Consider the following 24339-nt stretch of genomic DNA (forward strand, 5'->3'; position numbering starts at 1 on the left):
AGGAAGAAAAGGGGCGATAGAGGATGAGATGATTGTATGGCATCACTGACCCAACGGATGGGAGTTTGAGCAAACTCAGGGAGATAGTGAAGGGCAGAGGAGCCTGGTGTGCTACAGTCAATGGGGAAACAGAGAGTCGGACGTGACCTAGCAACTGAACAACATATTTCCACATCTGGTCCCTCCTCTCACCTTTGCTTCAGTCTGAATCCTGCCATTTTGTGCCCTAATACTGGGGTAGCCTTGTGGGTGGTGGTCACCCCAGTGCCATCAGCCCTGCGCTAGAGGACCTGCCACACTATAACCAGGGCAGCCACCTGTGGTCCACCACCTGCCGTGCCCTCCTACCCCCGGAACTGTCTACGTTCACAACCCCACTGCACACCAGCTTCATCGTCAACCTTCCCCAACTGTGTCACTGCTGGGTCCCAGACTGTGTGCTATACCCTAAAAAAGACCCTCAAATCATTAACTTCTGTTGTCTGTGTTACCAACACAGGCAGAGCCCAACCCCTATGCCCACCCACTGAGAGACTCCCGGGGTGCCTGTGCAAATACTCTAAAATAAAGTCAAGCTACAAAAAAAGGCCTGTTTCCCTTTGTCCACACCATCTCATTGTTAGTGACAGCTAGTCTTTAAGTTAGTGAGAGCCTTCCTTGGGACTGGCTGTCCTTATGTTTGGAATGCCAACATGCATCCCTCCCCTACCCCACCCGGCTTCTTCCTTGTAGAGCTTTTACTTAGGACCAGCTCAAGTGCCTTGTTTTTGATAAAGCCTTTCCTAACTCCAGGCAGCACAAAACAAACCACCCTGGAGTCACAAGAAGTGGAAAAGTCTAGGACTTCTGCACCAACAGCATAGCTTAGCAGGACCCCAGCATTTGGGGATGGATCTCTGAAAGCTGGCTTCATACTTAACTACTCACAATAAAGTAATCAACCCAGAAACCAGCAGCACAGGGGGTGGGGATGGGCGGGGGTGGACGCCTGGCTGGCACAGCTGGGGACTTCCCTGGTGGCCCAGTGGTTAAGAATCTATCTGCCAAGTATTTGTATTTGATTCAAGCTAGATCCAAAGATTTCTTCCTAGAATTGCAGGTCTCGAACCCAGGTCTCCTGCGTTGCACGTGGATTCTTTTTTTTTTTTTTATAAATTTATTTATTTTAGTTGGGGGCTAATTACTTTACAATATTGTAGTGGCTTTCGCCACACACCGACATGAATCAGCCATGGGTCCACAGGTGCTCTCCATCCTGAACCCCCCTCCCACCTCCCTCCCCATTCCACCCCCCTGGGCCATCCCACCACCCCAGCCCTGAGCACCTGTCCCATGCATCGAACCTGGAATGGCGCTCTGTTTCACATATGGCCAACTGTCTGTGATGGTGGGGAGGGGGAGTCACAGGAGAGCATCCTGTGTGGAGGAAATGACTGTCACCTTTTGTGAGGGACAGTTCAGCAATGTCCGCCTGCTGGCAGGAGAGCATGTGCAATTTTTTTTCATAAGTGAAGACTTTTGACTGCATAAAATTTAGAAATATTTAAATAGCAAAGAATATCTTAAGCAAAATAAGGGCTAAGAAAAGTTACAAAAGAAACAAACAGTTGCAAAATGTCAACTCCCCTAAAATAACCAAAAAATTCAGGATTAAATTAATAAAAATATTACTTAGTTTAGCTGGGGGTGTTGTTATTTAGGTCTTTTGGTTTTTTTGGGGGGGGGTTGCACTGTTTTTGAAACCAATGAAAACTTAATATAAATATTAAGTAACTTTTATAGATTTCTAATAAAAACTCATAGCATATTAGAAAAAAAAAAAAGAATCTATCTGCCAACACAGATGTGGGTTCCATCTCTGGTCCGGGAGGATCCCACATGCCGCAGGGCAACCAAGCCTGTGTGCCACAGCTACTGAGTTTGCACTCTAGAGTCCGCGAGCCACAAGAGAAGCCGTAGCATTGAGAAGCCCAGGCACCGCAGCTAGAGGGCAGCCCCTGCTCGCAACAACTAGAGAAAGCCCATGCACAACAATAAAGACTCAGCCTCCGCCATAAATGAATAATTTTTTTTAAAAAAAGCACAGCTGGTACATTAGGCTCTAACCCCCGACCAAGCTGTGTGATCTAGACTGTGTCTTGAGCCTGTCCATCGGTAAAGTGGGAAGAATACCCACAAGATTTAGTTAGAATTAAAGGCTTGTCCTGTGAGGCACCTGGCTCTCTTCTAGGTACACCTCTGAACCTATGAAGCCCTCCAACACGGTTTTCCCCACTGTACTTCTGCATTGGGAACTCAGAGTCTTAGCCACTGGACCATCAGGGAGGTCCCCTCACTGCACTTCTGATGGCCTCGGATTCTCTACGTAAAGAGCAGGTCTTTACCCTTCTGCCCACACAGTCATACTGCAGTGTAAGGATCTCTGTGCTGGGGAGTTTCACTCTTACAATGTAACAACTGTTTCACGCATGAATGTAGCCCCAGGACTAGTGCTTGACAAATGCACAGTGAATGAATTTTAAAAATGAATTAGATACAGGAAGATAGGAAGGACTATGAAGAAAAGGACAAAAGCACCGAAGAAAGTAAATAAAAGAGAAGCATGAGTGTAGGGGATCCTCAAAAGTACATGCACGCAAAATGGAATCTAATGAATGCCCTTAGAGAACAATGTTCTGTGAGATGCCTTATTCATGTCAGAGCTGAGGCTTAAAGGAAGCTGTTTCTCTGTGAGGAAAACGTGCTTCTTTTAGTGATACTATTCAAGTTGCCATGGCATCCCAGGCACTCGGCCCACTCCCACCATGCAGGCCCTGCAGACTCGCAGACAGTAGAGAAACCCCCAAGGGCCCACTGTCTTTGAGATGATGGTGTGGAGAAGGAAATGGCAACCCACTCCAGTGTTCTTGCCTGGAGAATCCCAGGGACAGCAGAGCCTGGTGGGCTGCCATCTATGGGGTCGCACAGAGTCAGACACAATTGAAGTGACTTAGCAGTAGCAGTGGCTGTATCAGTCTAAGAAATCAGAGCACAGAAACTGTGAATGAGACTCATCGTTCTGCAGTGAATGGGTTAGAGGGTTAGAGTCATTTTATCTAATATTTGGACAAAAATCCATGTAGCAGTTTCGTCTGCTTTCAGAATGGTAAGACATTACATAAAACCACACAGTATGTGGAAGAACAGAAATCAGCGTGGTTAGTGCTTTTGATTTTGTTCATCAAAAACACTATGAGAACTATGGAGAGAGAAAGGATTAAAGCTGCCCTCCCACGTAAAATCAGAGCAAGATTTTCAAGCAATTATTATATTACTTCATTTGCCTGAGCAAAAAACATCAGCTTTCTTGGAAATTGGGCCAAACATTATGTAAGACTCTCAACTCTGGTTTGTATCCAAAATAGGAAGATTATTAAAGATATCCTCATTGGAAAAAAAGTAGCATAGGAATTCTGCAAACATTTAGTAGAGGAAGGGGTTGTGTTGACAATACTGCATTGTGATATAAGTGGAGGTTTTTATAGAAAACAGAACTGAAAAAAAAAGAAAACAAAACTGATTTTTGCCAGCCATGAAATATCAGTGTGCTTAATACTAAAACACATACATGACTTAAAAAAATACCTGTACCTTCACAGGCTCTCCCTTGGCTCCATCCACCCCAGGATCTCATCTTAGGCACCCAATTCCCAGAATGGGTAGGGATCTCGTGCCACCGGAACATCAGCTCCTATGAGACCACACTTCACCCTCCATCCATAGGGGTCCTGTGGTCCTACAGAAGTGGAGGAGCTGAGAGAATGGTTCCCAGTCTGTGGGTCCTGGGAAGGTGAGTGGGGGAGGTGGTGGTCCAAGGATGCACTTGGCACAAAGAACTGTCTGACGATTGTACAGATGCAAAGTACCAATTGGCAAATAAAGTCTGTAGACAGTTGTGACACCATAATGGTGCTCCCCTACTGAGACTCAGGAGGAGCAAAGGCGAGGAGGCCACAGTCGGAAGAGTTGCTGCCCCACTGCCAGTATCAAGATCCGGGGGATTTGCGGCCAATCCTACCTCTTCTGCAGAGCTTGAGAAATCTTTGCATCAAAACCTCAGCCTTCATCTTTGCAGAGAACAGAGGCAACGCCTGCAGGCTCTCCCGCTGCCGCCCTCCCCCCGAGGGCACACACACGCCTGCCTGCTGGGGGCTGGGGAGGTGCCATCTCCCCCCCTTTCCCCACTTACCCCACATGGCCCTGAGAGCCATTGGTTTATTAAGTTGACTACGATTCATTCAAGCTCTAGAGAAATATCTGGTGTCAAAAGGAAGCAGAAAGGAAGGCAGAAGAGAGGTCATTACTTGCCATTAGCTCCGCAGTAGTTGCTGTACCCTCGATCTGCCCTACTTATGACAACCCAACACACCGTGCCAGGAGCAGCAGAGGAGTCTACAGCAAGGTTTGCCCCAAGGCTAAAACAAATTTACTGACATTTAAAGGACAATACTCACCCTAGGTTTATCTACAGGGGCAAGAAATTCATCCAGTGGTGCTTCAGTATGCAGGGACGAAAGCAGTTTTGCAATGACAGACAAGAAAGGGTGTTCTCTAGGACAAAGCACCCCTCCCTGCCATCAGCCTGGGCCAGAGGAGAAGCAGTGTTTTGAAATCCCTCAGGGAGGGCTTCATTCCCCGCTCAGGGTGGAAGGCTCTAATAGCAGCCCTGTGTGCAGTGATGGGCAGGCCTTCTTCAGAAAGCATGACAGTATTTCTGAGCGTGATTTTCGGTTGCTAAATATGCGCTTAGCAACAGCACTGCTGATGATATCACTCAGGAGACATTTTTAAAAAGAAGCAAAAGAAAACAGATCTGTGATGTGCCCACAGCAGGACAACTGTTGTAGATGAACTCCATCCAACTCTTTAAGAAGACAAAAATGCACCCTGTTCGATTAACTGAGTCCTGAGTCCACTTCTATCACCCGGTGAGCTGCAGATGGGCGAGTCTATGGGCCTCAGGGGAAACTCACAGACATCACAACCCTCACAGCAGCCCTAAGCAGAGTCCCTCATTCGCACCTGAAGCCTTTTCTGAAACCAGCTTAACCAGACACTGCGCTGACGGTGACAGGATCACCGCATGTCCCACCCGGTTTCTAGATCAGATGCTCTTAACTGAGAGGGTAACAGACCAGTAAGGAAGAAGAGTAGGTGAGGGCCAACCTCCACTTTATACACACAGGCGCTGGCAGGGCCGGGGGCTCCCCTGGGATCCAGTCATCATGCTTGAGCTCGGTTCCCCTCCCAGGACCCGGTGGGCTGATGTTTCCTCCCGGGACCTCCCACAGCTTCCTTCCTCTGTGGGGTCTCTCACCTGGCAACTCGGTTTCAGTCCTGGCTATGCTGTAAAGAGCTGCCCAACCACTTTAAGAAATCCTGATGCCAGGGCCCAACCCTGGAGATTCTGAGGGAGTTGAGGGTGTGGTCTCAACACCAGGATTTTTCAAAGCTCTGTAAATGACACTCGGGTGCAAACACAGTTGAGAATCGCTTCACACATGAGCCCCACACTGCCCTTGGACAACCCAACTCACCCCTGAGTTCAGGCTTAAGCGAACGTGTTTGGTGCTGTTTCCCAGACCAGCAGCATTAGGAGTCCTTCGAAGAGCTGAGGATGGCTCCCAGAGTGATTTAAGAAGTACAGCTGATGGGCTTTGGAGAATGAGGGTGACCAAGGAGGTGAATGATGGCTTAAAGGTTTTCTAGTTTGGCTGAATACAAGTGACAGTGATAACCTAACCAAGATAGTGAGTCTAGGAGAATGAGCAGGTTTGAGAGGAAAGATGATTTATTTTTAACATTTTGGGGTTGAGATTTCTGTGGGATTTTGAGTGGTGACATGAAACAGCAAGTTTGGCGGCCTGAGACCCCGAGCAACCAAGGTGAACCACAGTCCTGGGGTCACAGGACAGAGGAGTCACTAGAGTCAACAGTCTGGGTGAGCTCACTGGGGAACCGAAATACAGACTGAATGTGAAGGAAAAGGAGCCAGGAACACACCGTGGGAAACGATGACATTCAAGGAGTGGACAGAAGAAGACAATTCAGCAAACGAGACTGAGGGAAAGACAGTCACAGAGGTCAGAGCAGGAACACATGATCACGGGGTCAGGAAAGATCTGAGAAGGCGGGGTCTGTCTTGGCTTGCTTTGTGTCCTAAGGGCCTTGCACATAGTGGGCATTAACAAAAATGTGTGGAGTTGGTTACGGGATGAGTTTTAAGAAGGAAGTGGTGGTCACTTTCAGCTAAAGCTGCAGAGTGATATTGAGAGAACAGAAACATTGGGATTTGGTGGCTAAGAGGTCTCGGCAGGTCTCGGTGAGAGAAATTTCAAAGGAGCGGTGCTGATGCAAGAGAGATGCTTAGTAAGTCATATGTGACAGTGGAAGCTTCCCTCCCTGGGCATGGTGGGGGTGCGCAGGGTGTGTGTGTGTGTGTGTGCGCGCGCAGGGGCACGCAGTGTCTGTGCATATGTGACAGTGGAAACATCCTTCCCTTAGCATGGCAGGTGTGCGTGGCGGGGCAGGGGAGGTGTGCAGGGGTGCACGGGGTGTGTGCATACGTGAGGGTGGAAACATCCCTCCCTGAGCATGGCAGGTGTGCACAGGGTGTGTGTGTGTGGGGGTGTGGGATGTGTGTGTTTGCATGTGCGTGCACACGTGCATAAACACACCTGGGAGGCAACAGGCTGCTGGGTGTCTGCTAACAACTGTATCACATTTACTCACATCTGTACTCCACCACTTCAGTAACTGCCCCACGTGGAAATGAAGCAGAAAATGTGGAGCCAAGGCCAGGAGCCGTTTCATAGCTGAGGATGGTTTTCAAAGTGCAAGGTTCTTAGGGCTGCATCAAGCACAGGACAGCACTAGCGGATGCAAGGGACATGGAAAGCAAACCCTGATGGGGCCCCCAGCTCCCCTGGTGGCGCTCCGGCAGGTGCGGCCTGGGGGTGCACCATATGGACACACCTACCTGGGCCCCACTCTTCCCCAGCGTCCCCCAGGCCCTGGGCTTCGAGAACACACAGGTGTGCCTGCCACACATGGCTTTACCTGATGAGGAGGAGCCTGTCCTTTTCAGAAGGGTGATCATCCAGCCACTGGGAGAAGCGTGCGTGGGACCACTCCGCCCTCTGCGGGTGGAAACACAGTCAGAGGAGAGCGGCTACACCCTGTCCTGTCCTGTGGGGCATTCGCGGGTCCGGAGAGGATCTCTGGGACTCCCGAGGTCAGAGGACCCCAGACACCAGCCCTAAAGGTGGGCAGCACGGCCCTTGGTGCATCTTCCCAACCCCAGGGAGCCTTTTGGGTTTGTCAATTGAAGGTGGGTCAGCAAAGGAAATGGGGCCTCTGTGAAAAAAGCTTTATGAACATAAAATTATTCGTGTCGCTGTTATTTAAAGGGCTAATTCTAGATGTGGCAGGTGATCTACACATTGATGAGAAAGTAGGGCCTGAGTAGTGGGGATCTTCCCTCCTGAATCATTCGCTGCTAAGACACAAATTCATGACTTCCCTCGGCAGGAGAAGGCCAGAACCTTCAGTGAGTTAGGGGTGGGGTGGGGGGAGTCCCCCGCATTCACTGAGTTCAGAAGGAAGACAAGTAAGAGGATTCTAGCTTCACCTCCTTACCTGAAAGGGGGATTTCAGCTCAGGGGGTGCTCTTGTGAACAAAAACTGAATAATGATGCTGAATGGAATTATGTCCCCCAGTGCAGGGCTGCTGGCCACGTGTTCACTTGTCTGGAATAGCAGTGGTCTAAATGAAGGAAATGCAGAAGTCATTTAATGCTGTTCAATATGGAAAGAGGTGATTCAATAGAAGAATCATAATAGCATATTAGCATTAGTGTAACAGCATAATACATAGTAGAATGAATAATAGCAGTCTTCCTAGACTGGATAATTCTTAACCATTTCTTAGCCTAACAAACACACACACACACACACACACACAGACACATATAGGCTGACCCTCCCTTCAGCTCCTTCCTTGGCCCCCAGCTCACTGCCTTTGGGGTCTGACTTTACTTCAAAGTGATTCAGCAAAAACCCCTCTTAGAGCTCATCTGATAACAGGCTAAAATGAAAGCACACAGTTAAAGCCTTCAAGTAGTTCTAACTAAAAGGTTCTGCTGCTGCTGCTGCTGCTGCTAAGTTGCTTCAGTCGTGTCCGACTCTGTGCGACCCCATAGACGGCAGCCCACCAGGCTCCGCCGTCCCCGGGATTCTCCAGGCAAGAATACTGGAGTGGGTTGCCATTTCCTTCTCCAGTGCAAAGGGAAAAGTGAAAGTGAAGTCGTGGGATTTTCCAGGCAAGAGTACTGGAGTGGGGTGCCATTGCCTTCTCCTAAAAGGTTCTAATGGTGGCCAAAACTTTCAGCTTTTATTTTATATATAATCCTTACATGGGCTATAAGCTAATGTGGATAAATTCAACCATTTTCTATACAGCTTTTCAAAGGGCAATCATATCCTTATATATGAAATTATTACCTCGCTGGACATCCCTCTCTTCTAAAACACTGTGTGTCTAGGTGTCACCATCCAAGATAGGCTCATCTCATTTTACTGTGTTTCACAGATTTGGTGGGGGTTTTTTGTGTTTGCTTTTTTTTTTTTTTTACAAACTGAACATTTGTGCAAACCCTGCTCTGTGGTGTCAGATGATGGTTAGCATCTTTTTTTTTTAGCAATATTTTTAATTAAGATATGTACTATTTTTTTAGACATAATGATACTACATCCTTAATTAACTAGATGATAGTTTAAACATAGCTTTAATATGCACTGGGAAACCAAACAATTCATGTGACTGGCTTTACTCTGAGAGTTGCTGTGAGGCAGTGGGCTGGAACTGAACCTGTAGTATTTCCAGGGTATGCTTGCTTGCATTTTACAGGAACCTGCAGGCAAATCTACCCTGTTACTAACCACCTACTACCTTGTCAAAATGCTGGCAAAAATAATTTGAAACTGTCACTGACTCCTCCTTGGCTTTGGGCTCTGATAAAGGCCAAGCTGTAGAGGTTAAATCTCAAGAGGTAAGATGGCAACATCTGACTAAGCAGAGACTCTGAAGCCTGTACAACAGCTCTGTACCCTGGCTTCGCACTTCACCCGATGTTATTTACTCCAGTCTACAGCTGAGGGCCTGCACAAAGCAGGACGAGCTTCTTCACCACACTGACGGCTCACTCAAGAGTCAGGAGAGCTCTCACCAGACAGCTGGTTCTGGCTGGATCCAGATTATTGGAAAGAATGTCTTTATATTAATTATTCTATAAGTAAAATTTGGGGCTTCCCAGGCGGCTCAGTGGCAAAGAATACGCTTGCCAACCAGGAGACGTGAGTTCAATCCCTTGGTGGGGAAGATCCCCTGGAGAAGGAAATAGCAACCCACTCCAGTATTCTTGCCTGGGAAATCCCATGGACAGAGGAGCCTGGTGGGCTACAGTCCATGGGGTCCCTGAAGAGCCAGACATGACTGAGTGACTAAACAAGTAAAATTTATTCCTTGTAGGAATTTTTCTAATTTCAACTGTTCTATAAAAATAACATCATTCTGTAATTTATAGTCTCTAGCTACTCTGGAAACTCTTCAGTTCACTTGCGCTGTTAGCAGACATCCATAAAGCTCTGAACCAGGTCCTCCGTGGGAGCAGGACTAGGGTCTTCCCATGGCCTTGAGTGGTACGCTCACCTCAAAGATTCTCAAGGTCAGTCATCTCACAGAGTTCTATGCTGCAGAGCTGTAGGCAACATGTTCAGCACCTACTCAGGTATGAAAACGTTGCTGCGGGAACTGTTGGTTTGCCTGGAGGCATCCCTGTAAGTCATTCTCTTGTGTGTGGAAGATCCCATCTCCACAGGAGCAAAGCTCCCAGTTTTAACCACATAGAGCACTTATGAAAAGCTTTATAAATGTGAACTCGTTTATTCCTTTAAACAACCCTATGAGGTAGGCACTGTTACATCCCCATTTTACAGATAAGTAAACTAGGAGGAAGAGAGCAAGTAAAAGCCAAGAAAGGGCAGAACACAGACTCAAACTTCATTTTGTTAGGCAGCCTCTTTTAGTATATCAACTGGAGTGACTATGCATCTATTTTTAGAACAGACTTATTCCCAGAGAGAAACAAAGACCCCTGGAGAAAGCACAACTTCAAACTGTCAACAGCTCCTATGTGATAACCTGAGCAAATGAATGTTTCCAGTACCTTGTCTAAAGGCTCTGCAGTTAGTATCTATTTAGGAACCCCAGATTCTCTCTATGGGTCAAAGTGGATCTCCAGTCACCCATCTACTTAAACCATCTCATCACACTCTCTTGTGGAATTATTTTCACCTGGCATGACCTGAAGGTCCTGTGGGGTGATGACTGGCATGGTCTCAGAGGCCTCTGGAAGCTGACTCTGGGTGGAGGGGATGACACTGCACCCCGGAGCTCCACTTCGTATAGCCAGCAGACCCCTGTTCTGGCAGGGAAAGTGGAAAATGTCTCACAGCCTCAGGTCCGTGGGTGCTGAGCAGCTGACATTCCCATCCTCCAAGTCCAGCCAGGGGCCAAGAGCACCAGTGACGTGACTGCTTCCAGGTTAGAACTAAACAGGGGGAAAAGCCAGTGGGGAGGGGGTTCCTCTACTGGGTCATGGGCTCACCCTGCAGGTCCGGCACACGTGAGAGGTCACCCAGAGCCACGTGCCGAGACAGGGGAGCTCATGCCTTCCCCTCTCTCCAGCCACCCCTGGTCCGGTGAGGGTCCTCCCCCGCCCCAGTAAAGCCCACTCTTTGCTATGGCAGGTGACATGGTAGGATTCACCTGGAACCCTGGCTGATGACAGGAGACCCAGGGCAGGGCCCAGTCCTGTATGACAGTCCTCAACTCACTGAAAAGCAGCCAGATGGAATCCTTTCTGCCACTATGACAGGAAGATGACCAGGCATTTTGGTCCTTAGTCTCTCTCGGTGCTCATTATCTGAAGCCCCACGTACAAACGGTTTAGAATGAAACACTAAGAAACACTGAACTATTTTCCAAAGAACTGATACCTTTTCTTCTTTCCCAAAATGAGAATTACATAGCTGATTCTGTTCCTCTTTTATCTTCGGCTTCAGGAAATTTAAAGTCAAATTTGAAACTTATCTACAGCAATTAAATTAGTTTTGCAGTTTGAATATCTGTGTTTGTACACACACACACACACACACACACACACACACTGGCTGTGCCATGTGGCTTACAGGATCTTCGTTCCCTGACCAGGGGTTGAGCCCAGGCCCACAGCGGTGATAGTGCTGAGTCCTGGCCACTGGACCGCCAGGGAAGTCCCATCCATCAATACAAACACTACAAGGGTGGAAAGGGAAGAAGGGTGAGAAAGGGAGTGGGAAGGAGACAGGGAGGGAGAAAAAGTCTGAAACGTGCCCCGTCCAGCACCCCGTCCAGCAGCCCAGCTGAGCTATGCACCGCGGCTGCTGTTGGTGACACCAGCGTAGGGCAAAGCTGGGAGAAACCAGCTCATTTTGAAATAGCATCTTTTGGTCAATCATCTGTCCCTTTGGAGCTCTGAGTCACAGATGTTCTTTTTCTGCCAAGACCAAATGTAGCCACTAACAGGACTGCCAAAAAAGCCATGGGAAGCAAAACTGGATTTGATTTGGTATTATGCCTCACTGACACAATTACCTGTAAACACTGACTGCAGACATTTTGTTTCTGGTGCTTGTTTTAAGAAGCCGAAAGAACACAGCATGAAAACCCCCATCCTCCCTGACTGCAGGTGGAATCTCAAATACCAGCGAGTTCAAAAAATGTATCACCATCTGAGGTGATACAAGGAACAAAAGGAAACAAATTAAGGTGTTACAGAATGCAGACAGCCCAATGCCACAAAATCATTCTGAGAAAAAATACTCCAAATAGCAGCGCTTTCAAGGTTAAACTTCATAGGCAGCTAGTAGTCTTAATTAATCACGTATTAGGTCTCATTAGAAAAAAAAATCATGCTTCTAGTAGAGATCTCCACATCTAAGGGATCTGTGAAGCTGTCAGTCTCTGTTAAGGCCAGGTCTGAAGTGCAGTGAGACCCGAGTCCTCCTGCTCCCATGTCCACAGCCAGTGTCCGAGGTGGTGTGTGCTGCGTGCCGCCTGCCGCCACCCCCACTCCACAGCTGCTCTTGGTGAGGGGCCAGGAAGGAGGCCAGACTACTGAGACCCGGAATCAACAGAGAAATGAGGGGGCGGGGAGGACACAGGCCTTCTCCCTGCACTGGACATGTGGGGGTTTCGGAGAGACGGGAAGAGGTCCACATATGGTGGCTGGAGGGGCCGTGTGTGTCCCAGGAGGGAACAAAGCAGGAGGCTGACGCCTGGGGGTGAGTCAGGGCTCAGAGCACAGAGGTGCGAGGCCCCCCAGGTTCCTGTCTTGGAGTCCAAGGTTGTCTGTCCCAGGGGACTAGGATGCAAAGGAGGCAGGGATTTCAGACATTCTCTAGGAATAAAAGTGCACACGTGGTTCAAGATTCCTGAGGCATCTCCTGGCAGGCTGTCTGTAGTGGAAATCAGGGAGACAGGACATTTCAGATCAGGAGGGCATGGCCAGAGTGGGGAGTCTAGATGGTCTGTAACACTTTCTAATGTTTTCCTGGATGTTTCACATGGTGTTCTAGGACTTGTCCCAGTGAGAACGAATGAGAACTTCTGGAATAAGACGTCGGGCATGGTGGCTGCGAGCACAGGCGGTGGAGTCAGGCAGGCCGGGCGTCTCAAATGCAGCCCCATAGCTCACAGCTCTCACACGTGCAGTCTGAAAACTGACCCCTCAGCCCCGAACGAGCCCCTGACTCTTAACTGTCATCTGAAGATGGAAGGAGAAAATCCCAGGACAACGCTCAACACAGGCTAACCTACAATAAACGACCAAACAATGACTGCTAGAATAAAGATGACAAAAATGAAACGTCCAGCCCTACACGTTCACCCTGGAGCTCCCGGCACTGCTGAAGTACTGGCAGACAGCAACGCAAACCAAGCCCCAGATGTGGCTGCCTTCTGGCTCCAACGCTGACATTAGAACTTGGAATTAAGAACCCGGAAACCGTGTGGAAATCGTGACTGCAGAGCATGGTCTAAGTGGAAAGAAGGAACAGAAGCCATCTGGGGTCCTGGGGCTGGGAGCGCTCATCCTGGAGGCTGTGGAGACGGCCACCCTTGGGTCTGCAGACACACCGGCCAGGCCTTGCTCTGAATCTCAAACATCAGGTAATCAAGGAGGTAAACTGTAGCTATGGGAAAACCTCACCACTCCTCCAGCTGAAGACAGCTGACGTGAATGCTACACTCTGTAGTTACTGATGGTCTCCCTTCTCCAGTGCCCCGCATGCTAACAGACCCATCAGAACAGCCCCTATCTCTTGACAGCTCTCAGTGCTTTTTCATTAAATCTGAGGAGGCTTTCAGCAGAGCAGGCTGTGGATGTAATTCAGGGACCAGGCTGTTCCCTGAGGGGTGGGGACGCTGGGGCCTACTAGAAGGCAGGGTCTTTAGTGATCTGCATGGACAAGCCCCTGGCCAGGTGGAGGGAAGGTAACCTCCTGCACGAACACCACTTGGGGGACACCACCATGCTGCAGAGGGATGGAGGGGGATGGGGGTGCGTGTGTCCTGTGTGCAGTACAACACAAATACCCAGGGGCAAGTCCCTAATGTCAGCAGCTTTCTGAGGCAGCATTCTCTCCGGGGTAAAAGATTCCTGCTGCCTGAGAAACTCTAATGTAGACAGGAAAATGTAAATGCATGCAAGAAGCTCGCAGGCCTAATTAAAGAGTCCACTAATATCACCATCAAGAGGAATGCCCTGAGGCAGATGGCTGCCTGATGGGGGAAGGGGGTGCTTGCCAAGGTGAGGGTGTCTGGGGAGGGGAGAGGGAAGGCTGCACCTGAGGTCGGGACTGGAGGCGCCCCACCTGGTTCTGTCACCCTCCCTGGCACTGGGCCTGTTGCCCCTCCTTTAGCCACTGCCTCTAAACCTGCTGGGGCTTTGGTTGTCTGGCTGTCTTTCTTGCACCCCAACCCCTTACTATATAATATTTTAGTATATTTTATGTTATTTTTAGGCTCACTTGTTATTTTTAAATGGGAGAAATACTGCAAGAGGAATTTTAAATATATTTGTTGACATTTCTAGCTACAAATCTATAACAACCAAAGCAAAAAATCTGAAAAATTTAAGAAACCTCTTTAAAAAAAACCACTAGAAACAATGCTACTCTCCAAAGGTAACATTTTGATGCTCATCCTTGACTTCTCCTCTCCAAAACCACAGGTCATTATTTTTAAAATAGTAGGGATGCCTATTGTATATACTGGTGAGTAGTCTGTTTTTTTCATTTTTTGATACATCAGGAAGTATTTTTCTTTTTCTTGGACGTTAACAGTATAAATTTTTAATTGGCTGCATATATTTGATCTGATGAATGTGGCCTATTTTAGCCAGTTTCCTACTGATGGCCACTGAGCTGGTTTGGATATGACTTAGAACCTTCAGTCCAGGAACAAGAGTCCAGATCAATTATGGAAATGACCACTAGATGATGCCTTTTCCTTGTCACAGCACAGACAAGATGAACAAGAGTGGGCCCTGCCACTGAAACTGCTCAGCACTAAATTCTGGAGAAGAGACGGACCTCTTAACAAGTTTTTGCAGGAAGCAAGAGGAGGGCCTAGAAGTGAGTTACTGGAATAAAGACGACACTGTACTGACTGACTCCTCTCTAGGATGGGCCTCTGCAGGACTTTCACATGGGCATGCTGTCCTAAGTCAACTCCCCTCTCAGGACAACTGCAGAGAAACTGGCAGGGCCAGGGCCTTGCCCAACCACATTTACAGGCAGAGGCAGCAGAACTGTCATCTCTCTTCTCCAAAGACAGGTCCTAAAACCTTTCCAGCCTAGGGCTAGATTTGAACCCCAGAACATACTATGCTTTCACTTTATTTCCTAATCCACTTAATCTTAAAATCTTTATCAAATGGTATCCAAAACCGCTCAAACAACTGAGAAAACACGAGAATCAATCCAAAAGATTTCTGTAGGTTCAATATATCTGTAGGAATCAGTTCAGTTCAGTCGCTCGGTCGTGTCCTACTCTTTGTGACCCCACGGACTGCAGCACGCCAGGCTTCCCTGTCCATCACCAACTCCAGGAGTTTACTCAAACTCATGTCCATTGAGTCGGAGATGCCATCCAACCGTCTCATCATCTGTTGTCCCCTTCTCCTCTCGCCTTCAATCTTTGCCAGCATCAGGATCTTTTCCAATGAGTCAGTTCTTCGCATCAGGTGGCCAAAGTATTGGAGCTTCAGCTTCAGCATCAGTCATTCCAATGAATATTCTGGGCTGATTTCCTTGAGGATTGACTGGTTTGATCTCCTTGCAGTCCAAGGGACTCTCAAGAGTCTTCTCCGACATCATAGTTCAAAAATGTAAATTCTTTGGTGCTCAGCTTTCTTTATAGTCCAACTCTGACATCCATACACGACTACTGGAAGAACCATAGCTTTGACTAGATGGACCTTTGTTTGCAAAGTAATGTCTCTGCTTTTTAATATGTTGTCTAGGTTGGTCATAACTTTTCTTCCAAGGAGCAAGCATCTTCTAATTTCATGGCTGCAGTCACCATCTGCAGTGATTTTGGAGCCCCCCCAAAATAAAGTCTATCACTGTTTCCATTGTTTTCCCATCTATTTGTCATGAAGTGATGGGACCAGATGCCATGATCTTAGTTTTCTGAATGTTGAGTTTTAAGCCAACAACTGTCAGAATACATTGGTAGATAAGTCTCTTTTAGAAATTTTCAATGAATTAAAGATATGGAGAAGGCTCCATAGGCAAGATTCAACTACTCTGATTATATCTGTGGCAATGCCTTGGGAACTGAGAGATCTGTGGGAGGAAGCTCAGGTACCAACATTTCAGGAGAAAAGGGCGCACATCTTTACAGATGGAGAAAGGAACAAAACTCCTCCCCTAGCACTAGAGCAGCTCAAATTCAAGAATAGAGGGCCCGGAGAGAAGGGTGAGAAACCACTGGATGCAAAACATTAGTGTGTCATGAAACCAATTAAATGGGTTAAAATAACCAAATGCAAAAGAAACCAGAGACTATCACATGAAGGAAGAGCAATTTCTGTTTCATGGCACACGTTTGTGTGCATGGTTTTCAGGGTGCTTGCATGCAAGTATATGCTAGATGGTAACATAAAATCTCTCTTACTGTCAGTCAGAGTTGAACTTTTGAAACACATCTAGATTGACCATTGCCTTATGACAGAAGGTAGCTATAAAAAACCTAGGATTTAAAAAAATTATACAGTAATCAATCATTAATTTTTTATTCCCTAAATAGATACTAGAAGGTGTTACTATTCAAACTTTAAACACTCCTTTAAAGATTCTTTTTCTCATGTGGAAACTGGGGTGGGTTGACAGAAAATCTTACATGACTTAAAAAAGAACTGTTCTTATGTGAAACCCTCAGCACATGTATCTCCATACTGTGACACAAGTTTAAAAGCACTTGGATAGGGACTTCCTTGCTGATCCAGCAGTTAAGACTCTGCACTTCCATTGGAGGGAGCACAGGTTCAATCCCTGGTTGGGGAATTAAGTTCCCACATGCTGCGTAGTAGGGCCAAAAAGTTAAAGAAAAAAAAAAAAAGCAAGCACCTGGATAAAGGTTGTCTTGCATTAGCAAATGGGAAGATAAGCACTGTTTTAATACATGCACGTGGAATAAACAACCAAATACAGGAGGCAAGACTATCAAAAATATTTATCTAATCTTAAAACTAGCAAATTCCAAATCATGGTTTTTCCCATGCCTTTTAAAATAACTAGCTGGTTAATGTCCTCTAACATGCTAAGACTCTGTGACTCAGGGCAGCATTTTATCATCCAACTGGGACCGCTGTGTTTCCATCTTACTCAGAGTAAGTAACTTTCAGTTCAGTTCAGTCACTCAGTTGTGTCCAACTCTTTGCGACCCCATGGACTGCAGCATGCCAGGCCTCCCTGTCCATCACCAACTCCCAGAGTTTACCCAAACTCATGTCCATTGAGTCAGTGATGCCTTCCAACCATCTCTTTATAGGAGTTTTATTAAGGTTGTTTTTGATGGTACATAGAGATGACTGGAAGATCAGTAAGCTCAGTGCCTCTTAATCTTTCAATCTGTCCATATTGGGTAGTGCCAAACCCAAAGGCTTCCATAATATTTAAATCCTTATAAAAGGTTTGAGCTAATTCAAAGAAGGTATCTGAAACACTTGTGACCCCACTTTTTCTGAAATCCAACTTTGTACACATAAGGCATTTGAGAAAAATACACGTTCAGGCTCTTGTGTTGGCATTAAAAATATCTTTGCCAAGTACACATAGGCAAAGTAAAGGATAAGCCTTCCCTTTCAATCAATAACCTTAGGTTCTTATATTTCAAGTGCTATTATACCTGAATTTTCTACTAAGATCTTGGGTGACATAAGAGAGTGAAGCAACCTTTTAAAGAACATACTACTTATTGATTACTCTAGTTTCTAGTACTGAGTTAGTTTATAGAAAGCCACATGCCTGGACTCTCTTACCTATCTTTAGAAAGAAATAATAAAAAACATCATGCTCCAGGATATTATGGATAGCTGACATCAAGGTTTCCCATCTGGCATGCTTCAGTCACAAGTTGTAACTATTATGTTGATCCCCTTGGCTCTTCAGTTCAGTTCAGTCGCTCTTAGGGTTGGTCATCTTTTTGTACATATGCATTTTCTATGTGTGCCATGATGTGAAAAGTTTGGGAAGTCTGGCTTATTGAATAAACAGCCATATGCACAACATATTTTTATTTTCTAAAATCTGATACTTAAGACCTAGACATTAAGCTATTCAATGGTCCTTAAAATTTGAGTTGGTAATGCCTAGGTCTGCCTAAGCATTTAGCACTGAAAAGGATTTTCCTGTTAAATTGATACATTCTTAGATCATGGGTTTGAATTAATTCATTTTTCTTTTTGAATTGATTTCTAGGAAGCTCAATCCCACATTTTGTGCTCAATTGCATTAACCATGGTTACCTTAAAGTATCTACTACATTTACAGTCATTCTCTGCATTTCAACACTAAACTCGGTTCTTCAAATCCTCTAATAGGTTTTTTTTTTTTTTAATGGCATGCAACCTATGACCTTTTTAGAAGTAGACTGGGTTGGAAATGATAAATGAACCAATAACATTTTCAGAAAAAGATGTCTATATAGTTATGAACTGCCTGGTATTATTCAATATATTTCTGTAAGAATGAAGAATTTAAAAAATTCCCCTAGAAAGAGCATAATAAAAAATTTAACAGCTTAATCTTGTGAACTGCAACACACATACACACACACGTTATTGCATATAACATTATAAATTTCTGGTTTGGATAACTTTCAAGATGAACCATATGAAAATGCCATCATTTGTTGTATATCACAAAATGGTTGAATAATGGCAATTTCATGTAGATCAACATGAATAGGAAAGGATTTATCTGCTAATAGGGTATGGTTATGTTAACAGTGATAACAGAATTATGGCTCACCTGAATGACCTCAGCATTCGATAGGACTTTCCCAAATCAGATACTCTTCTGCAGAATGGACCCACAGCCAACTCCATCTGAAATATTAAAAGATATCCCATAGCTTTTTATATCAGAATCTTGAAGTGAACTGGGGACCCACTTGGATCACAGAAAGGTGTAGCTTGAAGTAAACTTAACTGGATCTGGTAAGGCAGTTTTGAATGTCACATTTATTAAAAGGCAAGAACTTAGATAGCTTTTGCACTTATTTACTTAAAAGGGTCATAAGATAATTCCTTCAAGAATAGAAAAGCAGTTTTTGTTGTGTATGAGGAGAAGGTTTATATTTTTTTTCCATTGAAAAATCAGAAAAAAGAACTGTTTTCAAGACTGACTATGTGCCTGTACTTTAACCAAGCATCACAAGCCTTTTTCTATTAAACAGAAATGATGACAGTTTTCACCAGGCTGGTGAAAAGTGATTAAAAGCACTGACTCTGGAGGCAGCACATGTGTGTCAGTTTCTGATCTACAGTGACTAGTTGTGTGGCTCTCGGCTTAACCTGTTTATGTTCCAAGTTCCTCATCTGTCAAACACAGATAATACCCATCATAAAATTATGCAAACAAAATAGATAATTTCACAAAGCACTATGTGCATGGCATATAGTAAGTGCTTATTAAGTGTCAGCAATTACTATCATTTTTTAAAAAAAATTTCCCTTTTAAATTGTTAGTGGATTAATTTGCTTCCTGACTGAAGAATTCAGCAACCACTACTTCTCTTTATTTTCCTCCTTTGACTAGAAATTTTGTCATTAATTGGAGTTTTAGGTTACCTGTTCTTTATCTACCAAGGGAATATGCAAAGTTTTTGCATATATGGCAGATGATAAGCCATTTCACTATACTTGCTATGAACAGAGCCCTGGTAAAGAATAGTTTAGAACATTTCTGAGAAAAGCCTGCTCTCTTGTAAATCAACATCTTTCTTCAAGAAAAATATATGAACGAAAAATGGGGTATCTGTCTTGCTGGCCATCTTTCTGAAAAACTTCAAATCTTCTTGCCATTGGAAGACCATGGAGACATAATCACTCATTAGAGAAACATTTTTTACTCCCTACTAATTGTCAGGCACCAAACTAGACATGGAGATAAGAAGATGAATTAGACAGTCTTACTTCTGAGGAGCTCTCAAGTTTACTGAAGAGGATACATATTTATTTAAATAATATAATCTTCACTCATCTAGCTTATGAGAGATCTGTGTGTGTAAACACAGACGCACACATATATTGATTATTATTAAAAGAAACAACAAGTGTGAAATCGACTGTGTGAACTGAGTGTCAGGGGAGAATACAAAGCAGCTTCCTTTCTTCAGATGGTCTTGAGGGTGACTCGTGACTGGTGGATTTCTCTCTCAGCATACAGAAGACACAGAGTGTACTGTACGTCCTAGAGGGAAACCTTACATGGTCAGAAAACTTTCTAAAACACAAAAGAATAAGTAAATAAAAAGAGAAATCTGAGGAAGAAAAGTCAGACTCATTCCAACATTACAAAAGAGAGCAGCTTCAAGCCAATGTTCTTGACGACAGTGGGCGATGGGCTGTTCCTTGGGACCTATTTAGTTTATTCACGAGATAGGAGTTTCTGGTTTCCTACAGAATGCGGTACTTATTTTACAGTAAGCACAAAGTAAAAATGTGATTAACATGTGCCTATGCCTGTCTGTTTTTCTGTGGATGTGCATTTATAATGGTTTTTTACGAAATATTTTTGTCAATTTTTTTTCAGTTACCTCAGTGGGCTTTATCATTTTCAAAGATTTCAGCAAACAACCCTTGCCTTAGCCCTTGAGCAAGACTGAATGTTAAATAAAAAAGCTAGGAGAAAATTACAGTATGAGAATATAACCTCGAATGGCTGTGTCATCTCTGATGACTGCAGGAGATTTCTATGCCATACGACAATTTCAAAATGTTAAATGTTCAACATAAATTTTTCATCCATCAGGGACCCCTAGAGTACTAAAGACCATCTTCTTCTGCCAGAGTTCCACTAAACAGTAAAGGCCATGCTTCTGAAGGGCAAGAGTGTTCCTTTTAGAGGAGGTGACTCTGCCATTAGCTGTGGATACAAAACAGCACCTGCAACTGCCTCTCTCCAGCTCTCCTGTTTGGAGGCAACAAACAGTCAGCAGCAGGCACGGTTAACTAATTACATAGCTGCTCCGTGCCCACCGCGGACATCTGGCTAACTACAGGGCATCTTCAGATACTCCTGGGCATTCCTGCCCTGACACTGTTCAGAAGAAAAGGCAAGAGGAATTAGAATCTTGATTACTTGCATATTTTTCCCCTAAATTTATAATTTTCAGACAAAAAGCAAGAGAGATATAAATATATATTTAAAGGGAACCAGAAATAAACAGAAACTGCTCGGAGTGCCACTGAGTAAATCATTTAATGCCAACATCAAAAGTCATCCTTCTCTAGGGATTCCCTGGTGGCTCAGTGGTTAAGAATTTGTGTGCCAATGCAGGAGACACAGGCCCGATCCCCGATCTGGGAAGATCCCACATGCCACGGAACAACTAAGCCCATGCCACAATAATTGGACCTGTGCTCTAGAGCCCGGGAGCCACAACTTTTGAGCCCACAAGCTATATAGCCTGTGCTCTGAAATAAGAGAAGCCACCACAATGAGAAGCACAGCAACTAGAGAGAAGCCCCCACTCGCCACAACTAGAGAAAAGCCTGTGCAGCAATAAAGACCCAGCACAGCCAAAAATAAATAAATAAAATGTTAGTGTTTAAAAAAAAAAAAAAAACAAAACCCTTCTCTCCGGGAAAGAAACACAACTGAGGAGCAGAGGGGAATGTGTGGTTCAAAGGACAGTGTAGACAGGTCCCCAGAGAGATTCTGAATCAGCAGAACCCCAGTGGCTTGGACAAGCCTAGTGCTTGAGGACTGCTGTGTGATTAGTGTAAACACAGAGACCATGTGGTCACAGTAGGGAATTAATTACCATGAGGAAACCACCTCATACCCATGACCTGATTCCTAAGGGGCTGTGCGCTGCGCACGTTCCTCATCATGAACCTACCAGATGGCTCCCTGAAAATATTTTCTCTTTCACCTGTGTAATAGTGCCAGTGGGGAGAAGTTAGGATTCCTACATAAATCTTTAAAAATATATCATTATCTGCCTTTGCAAACTGGACTTGATGACAAATAATCAGTAATCCCAAACCTACGCTCTTTTGAGTTCTTTCTCTTTCTGTTATTTATGCCAGAATAGCAGGCACTTTTATCACAAGAACTTTTTTTGAAACCCATAAAGGATAAGTGTGTTCTTGATTCCAATAGCCACTATGGTTTTATTTAATTTTGAATACAAATTGATAGAACTTTCAGCAATGAGGCAGCCAAAAGGCTTTCTAGTCCCAGGTGCTGCCTGTCATGAATATAAATGTCAGGGTAATGCCATCTAAGTGTTTTGACTTAACTCAGAAAAATACTTCTAATCAAGTACAAAAGCTGAGGTAGAATATCACGCAATTGTAGTTGTAGTAAGAAACTATATTAAATGAAATGAAAGCCCCAAACTCACTTTAATATTTTTAAAATATAGGGGAAGACACAACAGCTGGATAATATTTGCCAAAGCTACTGGCCACAACCATGACTAACTTCCAAAGTGCCTGTGCCTGTCATTCCACTGCCCACGACCCACAGGGCTGGCAAGAAGCCACATGGTGAGGGGCAGGGTGTTGTGAAGCAGGGACACTGTCCAGGAGTGAAGGAATCAGCCCACAGAGGGTGCAGCCACCAGTGTCACTGCAGGGCTGGAAAACATACTCTAACACTGAGTAAGACATGGAAAACAGAGGTGGCCTTGGTGCATAATAAGTTAGTATATAACAATGATTGATGAGTTTCATTTATCTTAAGAGAAGGGACCTGGGATAAGGTATGATTTATAGGCAACATGTCTTCAGAAAGAAGGAAATGTCAAATAAAATTCTGAATGTGTGGCTGTCAGGAAGGTAGAAGCTCAACCCTGCCCCTGGAAACTACGCATTTTAAGCAGGTGCCAGCTGCAGTAGCAAGGGTCACAGGATAGCACTCTCAAGCTCTCGGGACTCATAAGGGGATATATCATTAAAATAAAAAACAAAAAGCCTTCTTCCCACAGCACTCTCATGTCGGCCATCTCCTGCTCGGCTGCCACTCTAATTGGACTTGAAGTGCTGCCTCCAGGAAAGTGACTCAAGAACCAGCTGGAGCAGAATGCAAATAAACCGGTGGGGGAGGGAGCCCAGGAGAGGGAAGAGGACAGGGAAAGAAAAACAAAATGAAGGAGGAAAGCAGGAAAGAAGAACAGACACTCACTGGGGTACAGCTCACAGTGTTTTTAACAAATAAGAGCAGGTCTTGGTACATCACTGTGCTTTCATTTGATAATCAGCCTGTAACCCCTGTAACCCCAATAAACTTGTCATACCCACAAGTATGACACGACATATAATTCTCTTTAAGCTGAAGTTTACCTGTAACAACAAAATGTACAGATGCCTAAGAATTAAGTTGACAAAAATGGGAAGGGTAAAAGGAGCCACACAAATGGTGACATTTATAAGTATTCTCATGCTGAGACTACTAAAGGCGTATTTTACAAAGGAAGGCTCCTTACTCTGACTTAGTGGTCTCAGGCATATCACTTGGGGATGAAAATGACTAACTCTACACCAATTAACACGCAGAGAGCCTGGTTCTTGAAACATCAGGGTATGCACCTTATTGTAACTGCTGGGTCCGGAGGAGCCTCTACATCCCCTGCCTGGTGTAAGTAGCCCACCACATTCTTTCCTGGGAGCAGGAATGATGAACCAAGACTTGCTCCCAGATACACACAGGAATAAAGAGGGACATTAAAAATTGTCTACCTTTATAAACAGGGAGGATGGGGCACACCACTGGGAATAATCCATCTGGATTACTGTTTAGACCAGTAGGGCTAACAGCTTTCAAAGGCTTACAAAATGAGTTCACCTTTGACATGTTATGTAAATACGAATTATTTATTTCTGAATTTTTTTTTAATGAAAGTAGATGTGTGAGGTAGTTCTTATCTGCTTCTGATACTATATTTATAAGGCTTTTTAAAAGTCTGTATAAAGGACAAAGGAAAAAAAACCCTTTCAATAAGAGCTGATTATTGTTCTGCTATTTTAATGTGACTCTACTTCATTCACATAGGATAGTGTGGAATGACTTTAAGGCTGGCTGTGCATAAGAAAGGTATTCTTATTTAACAGATGAGGATCAAACAATCTACCTGGACCTCTGTACATGTAAACGAATTAGAACCTGCCCTGGAATGCTGAGCTGACCCTGGAGGACCACACATGTGTTGGAGCTCCTCTTTACATGAGAGCAGACTGCCCTTTCCCACTCCTTGAAGGATAAATTTCATTCTCTTCATTATTTTCCAACAAGGTTAATCAGTTATTCTTATCATTACTGACCTGGTAGGATAATAAAATCGTGAGAAAGTCCCATATTATGAAAAATGGGAAATGCTACTTTACTGTGGAATGATACTTAATGTACCTTGAACTATCAAAGAGGACTGACAATTCTTTTGTTAAAGTAAAAAAATATCTT

At 44.8% G+C, this 24339-nt stretch overlaps 1 protein-coding gene and 1 long non-coding RNA gene across 10 annotated transcripts in view; one reads left to right on the forward strand and one right to left on the reverse strand.

Annotated features, from left to right (window-relative positions):
* COG5 (component of oligomeric golgi complex 5) overlaps window positions 1-24339 on the reverse strand; it is a 283074-nt gene that overhangs the window by 2491 nt on the left and 256244 nt on the right. For 7 of the 9 annotated variants that reach the window (XM_081535940.1, XM_081535943.1, XM_081535942.1 and 4 more), the window contains 3 exons: window positions 18679-18755; window positions 7678-7804; window positions 7099-7178 (listed from right to left, as the gene is read on the reverse strand). In XM_081535940.1, coding sequence (XP_081392066.1) covers window positions 7099-7178; window positions 7678-7804; window positions 18679-18755 — 284 coding nt within the window. The remainder of the gene's footprint in view (window positions 1-7098; window positions 7179-7677; window positions 7805-18678; window positions 18756-24339) is intronic. The other 2 variants (XM_081535941.1, XM_081535939.1) reach the window with 2 other exon arrangements.
* Window positions 13159-24255, forward strand: LOC145524173 (uncharacterized). The gene is made up of 2 exons (XR_014067272.1): window positions 13159-13309; window positions 23991-24255. It is a non-coding gene; the product is annotated as an uncharacterized LOC145524173 (long non-coding RNA).

The sequence above is a fragment of the Giraffa tippelskirchi genome, chromosome 10, assembly GCF_054371585.1.
Source record: "Giraffa tippelskirchi isolate mGirTip1 chromosome 10, T2T-mGirTip1v1.2.pri, whole genome shotgun sequence".
NCBI lineage: Eukaryota > Metazoa > Chordata > Mammalia > Artiodactyla > Giraffidae > Giraffa > Giraffa tippelskirchi.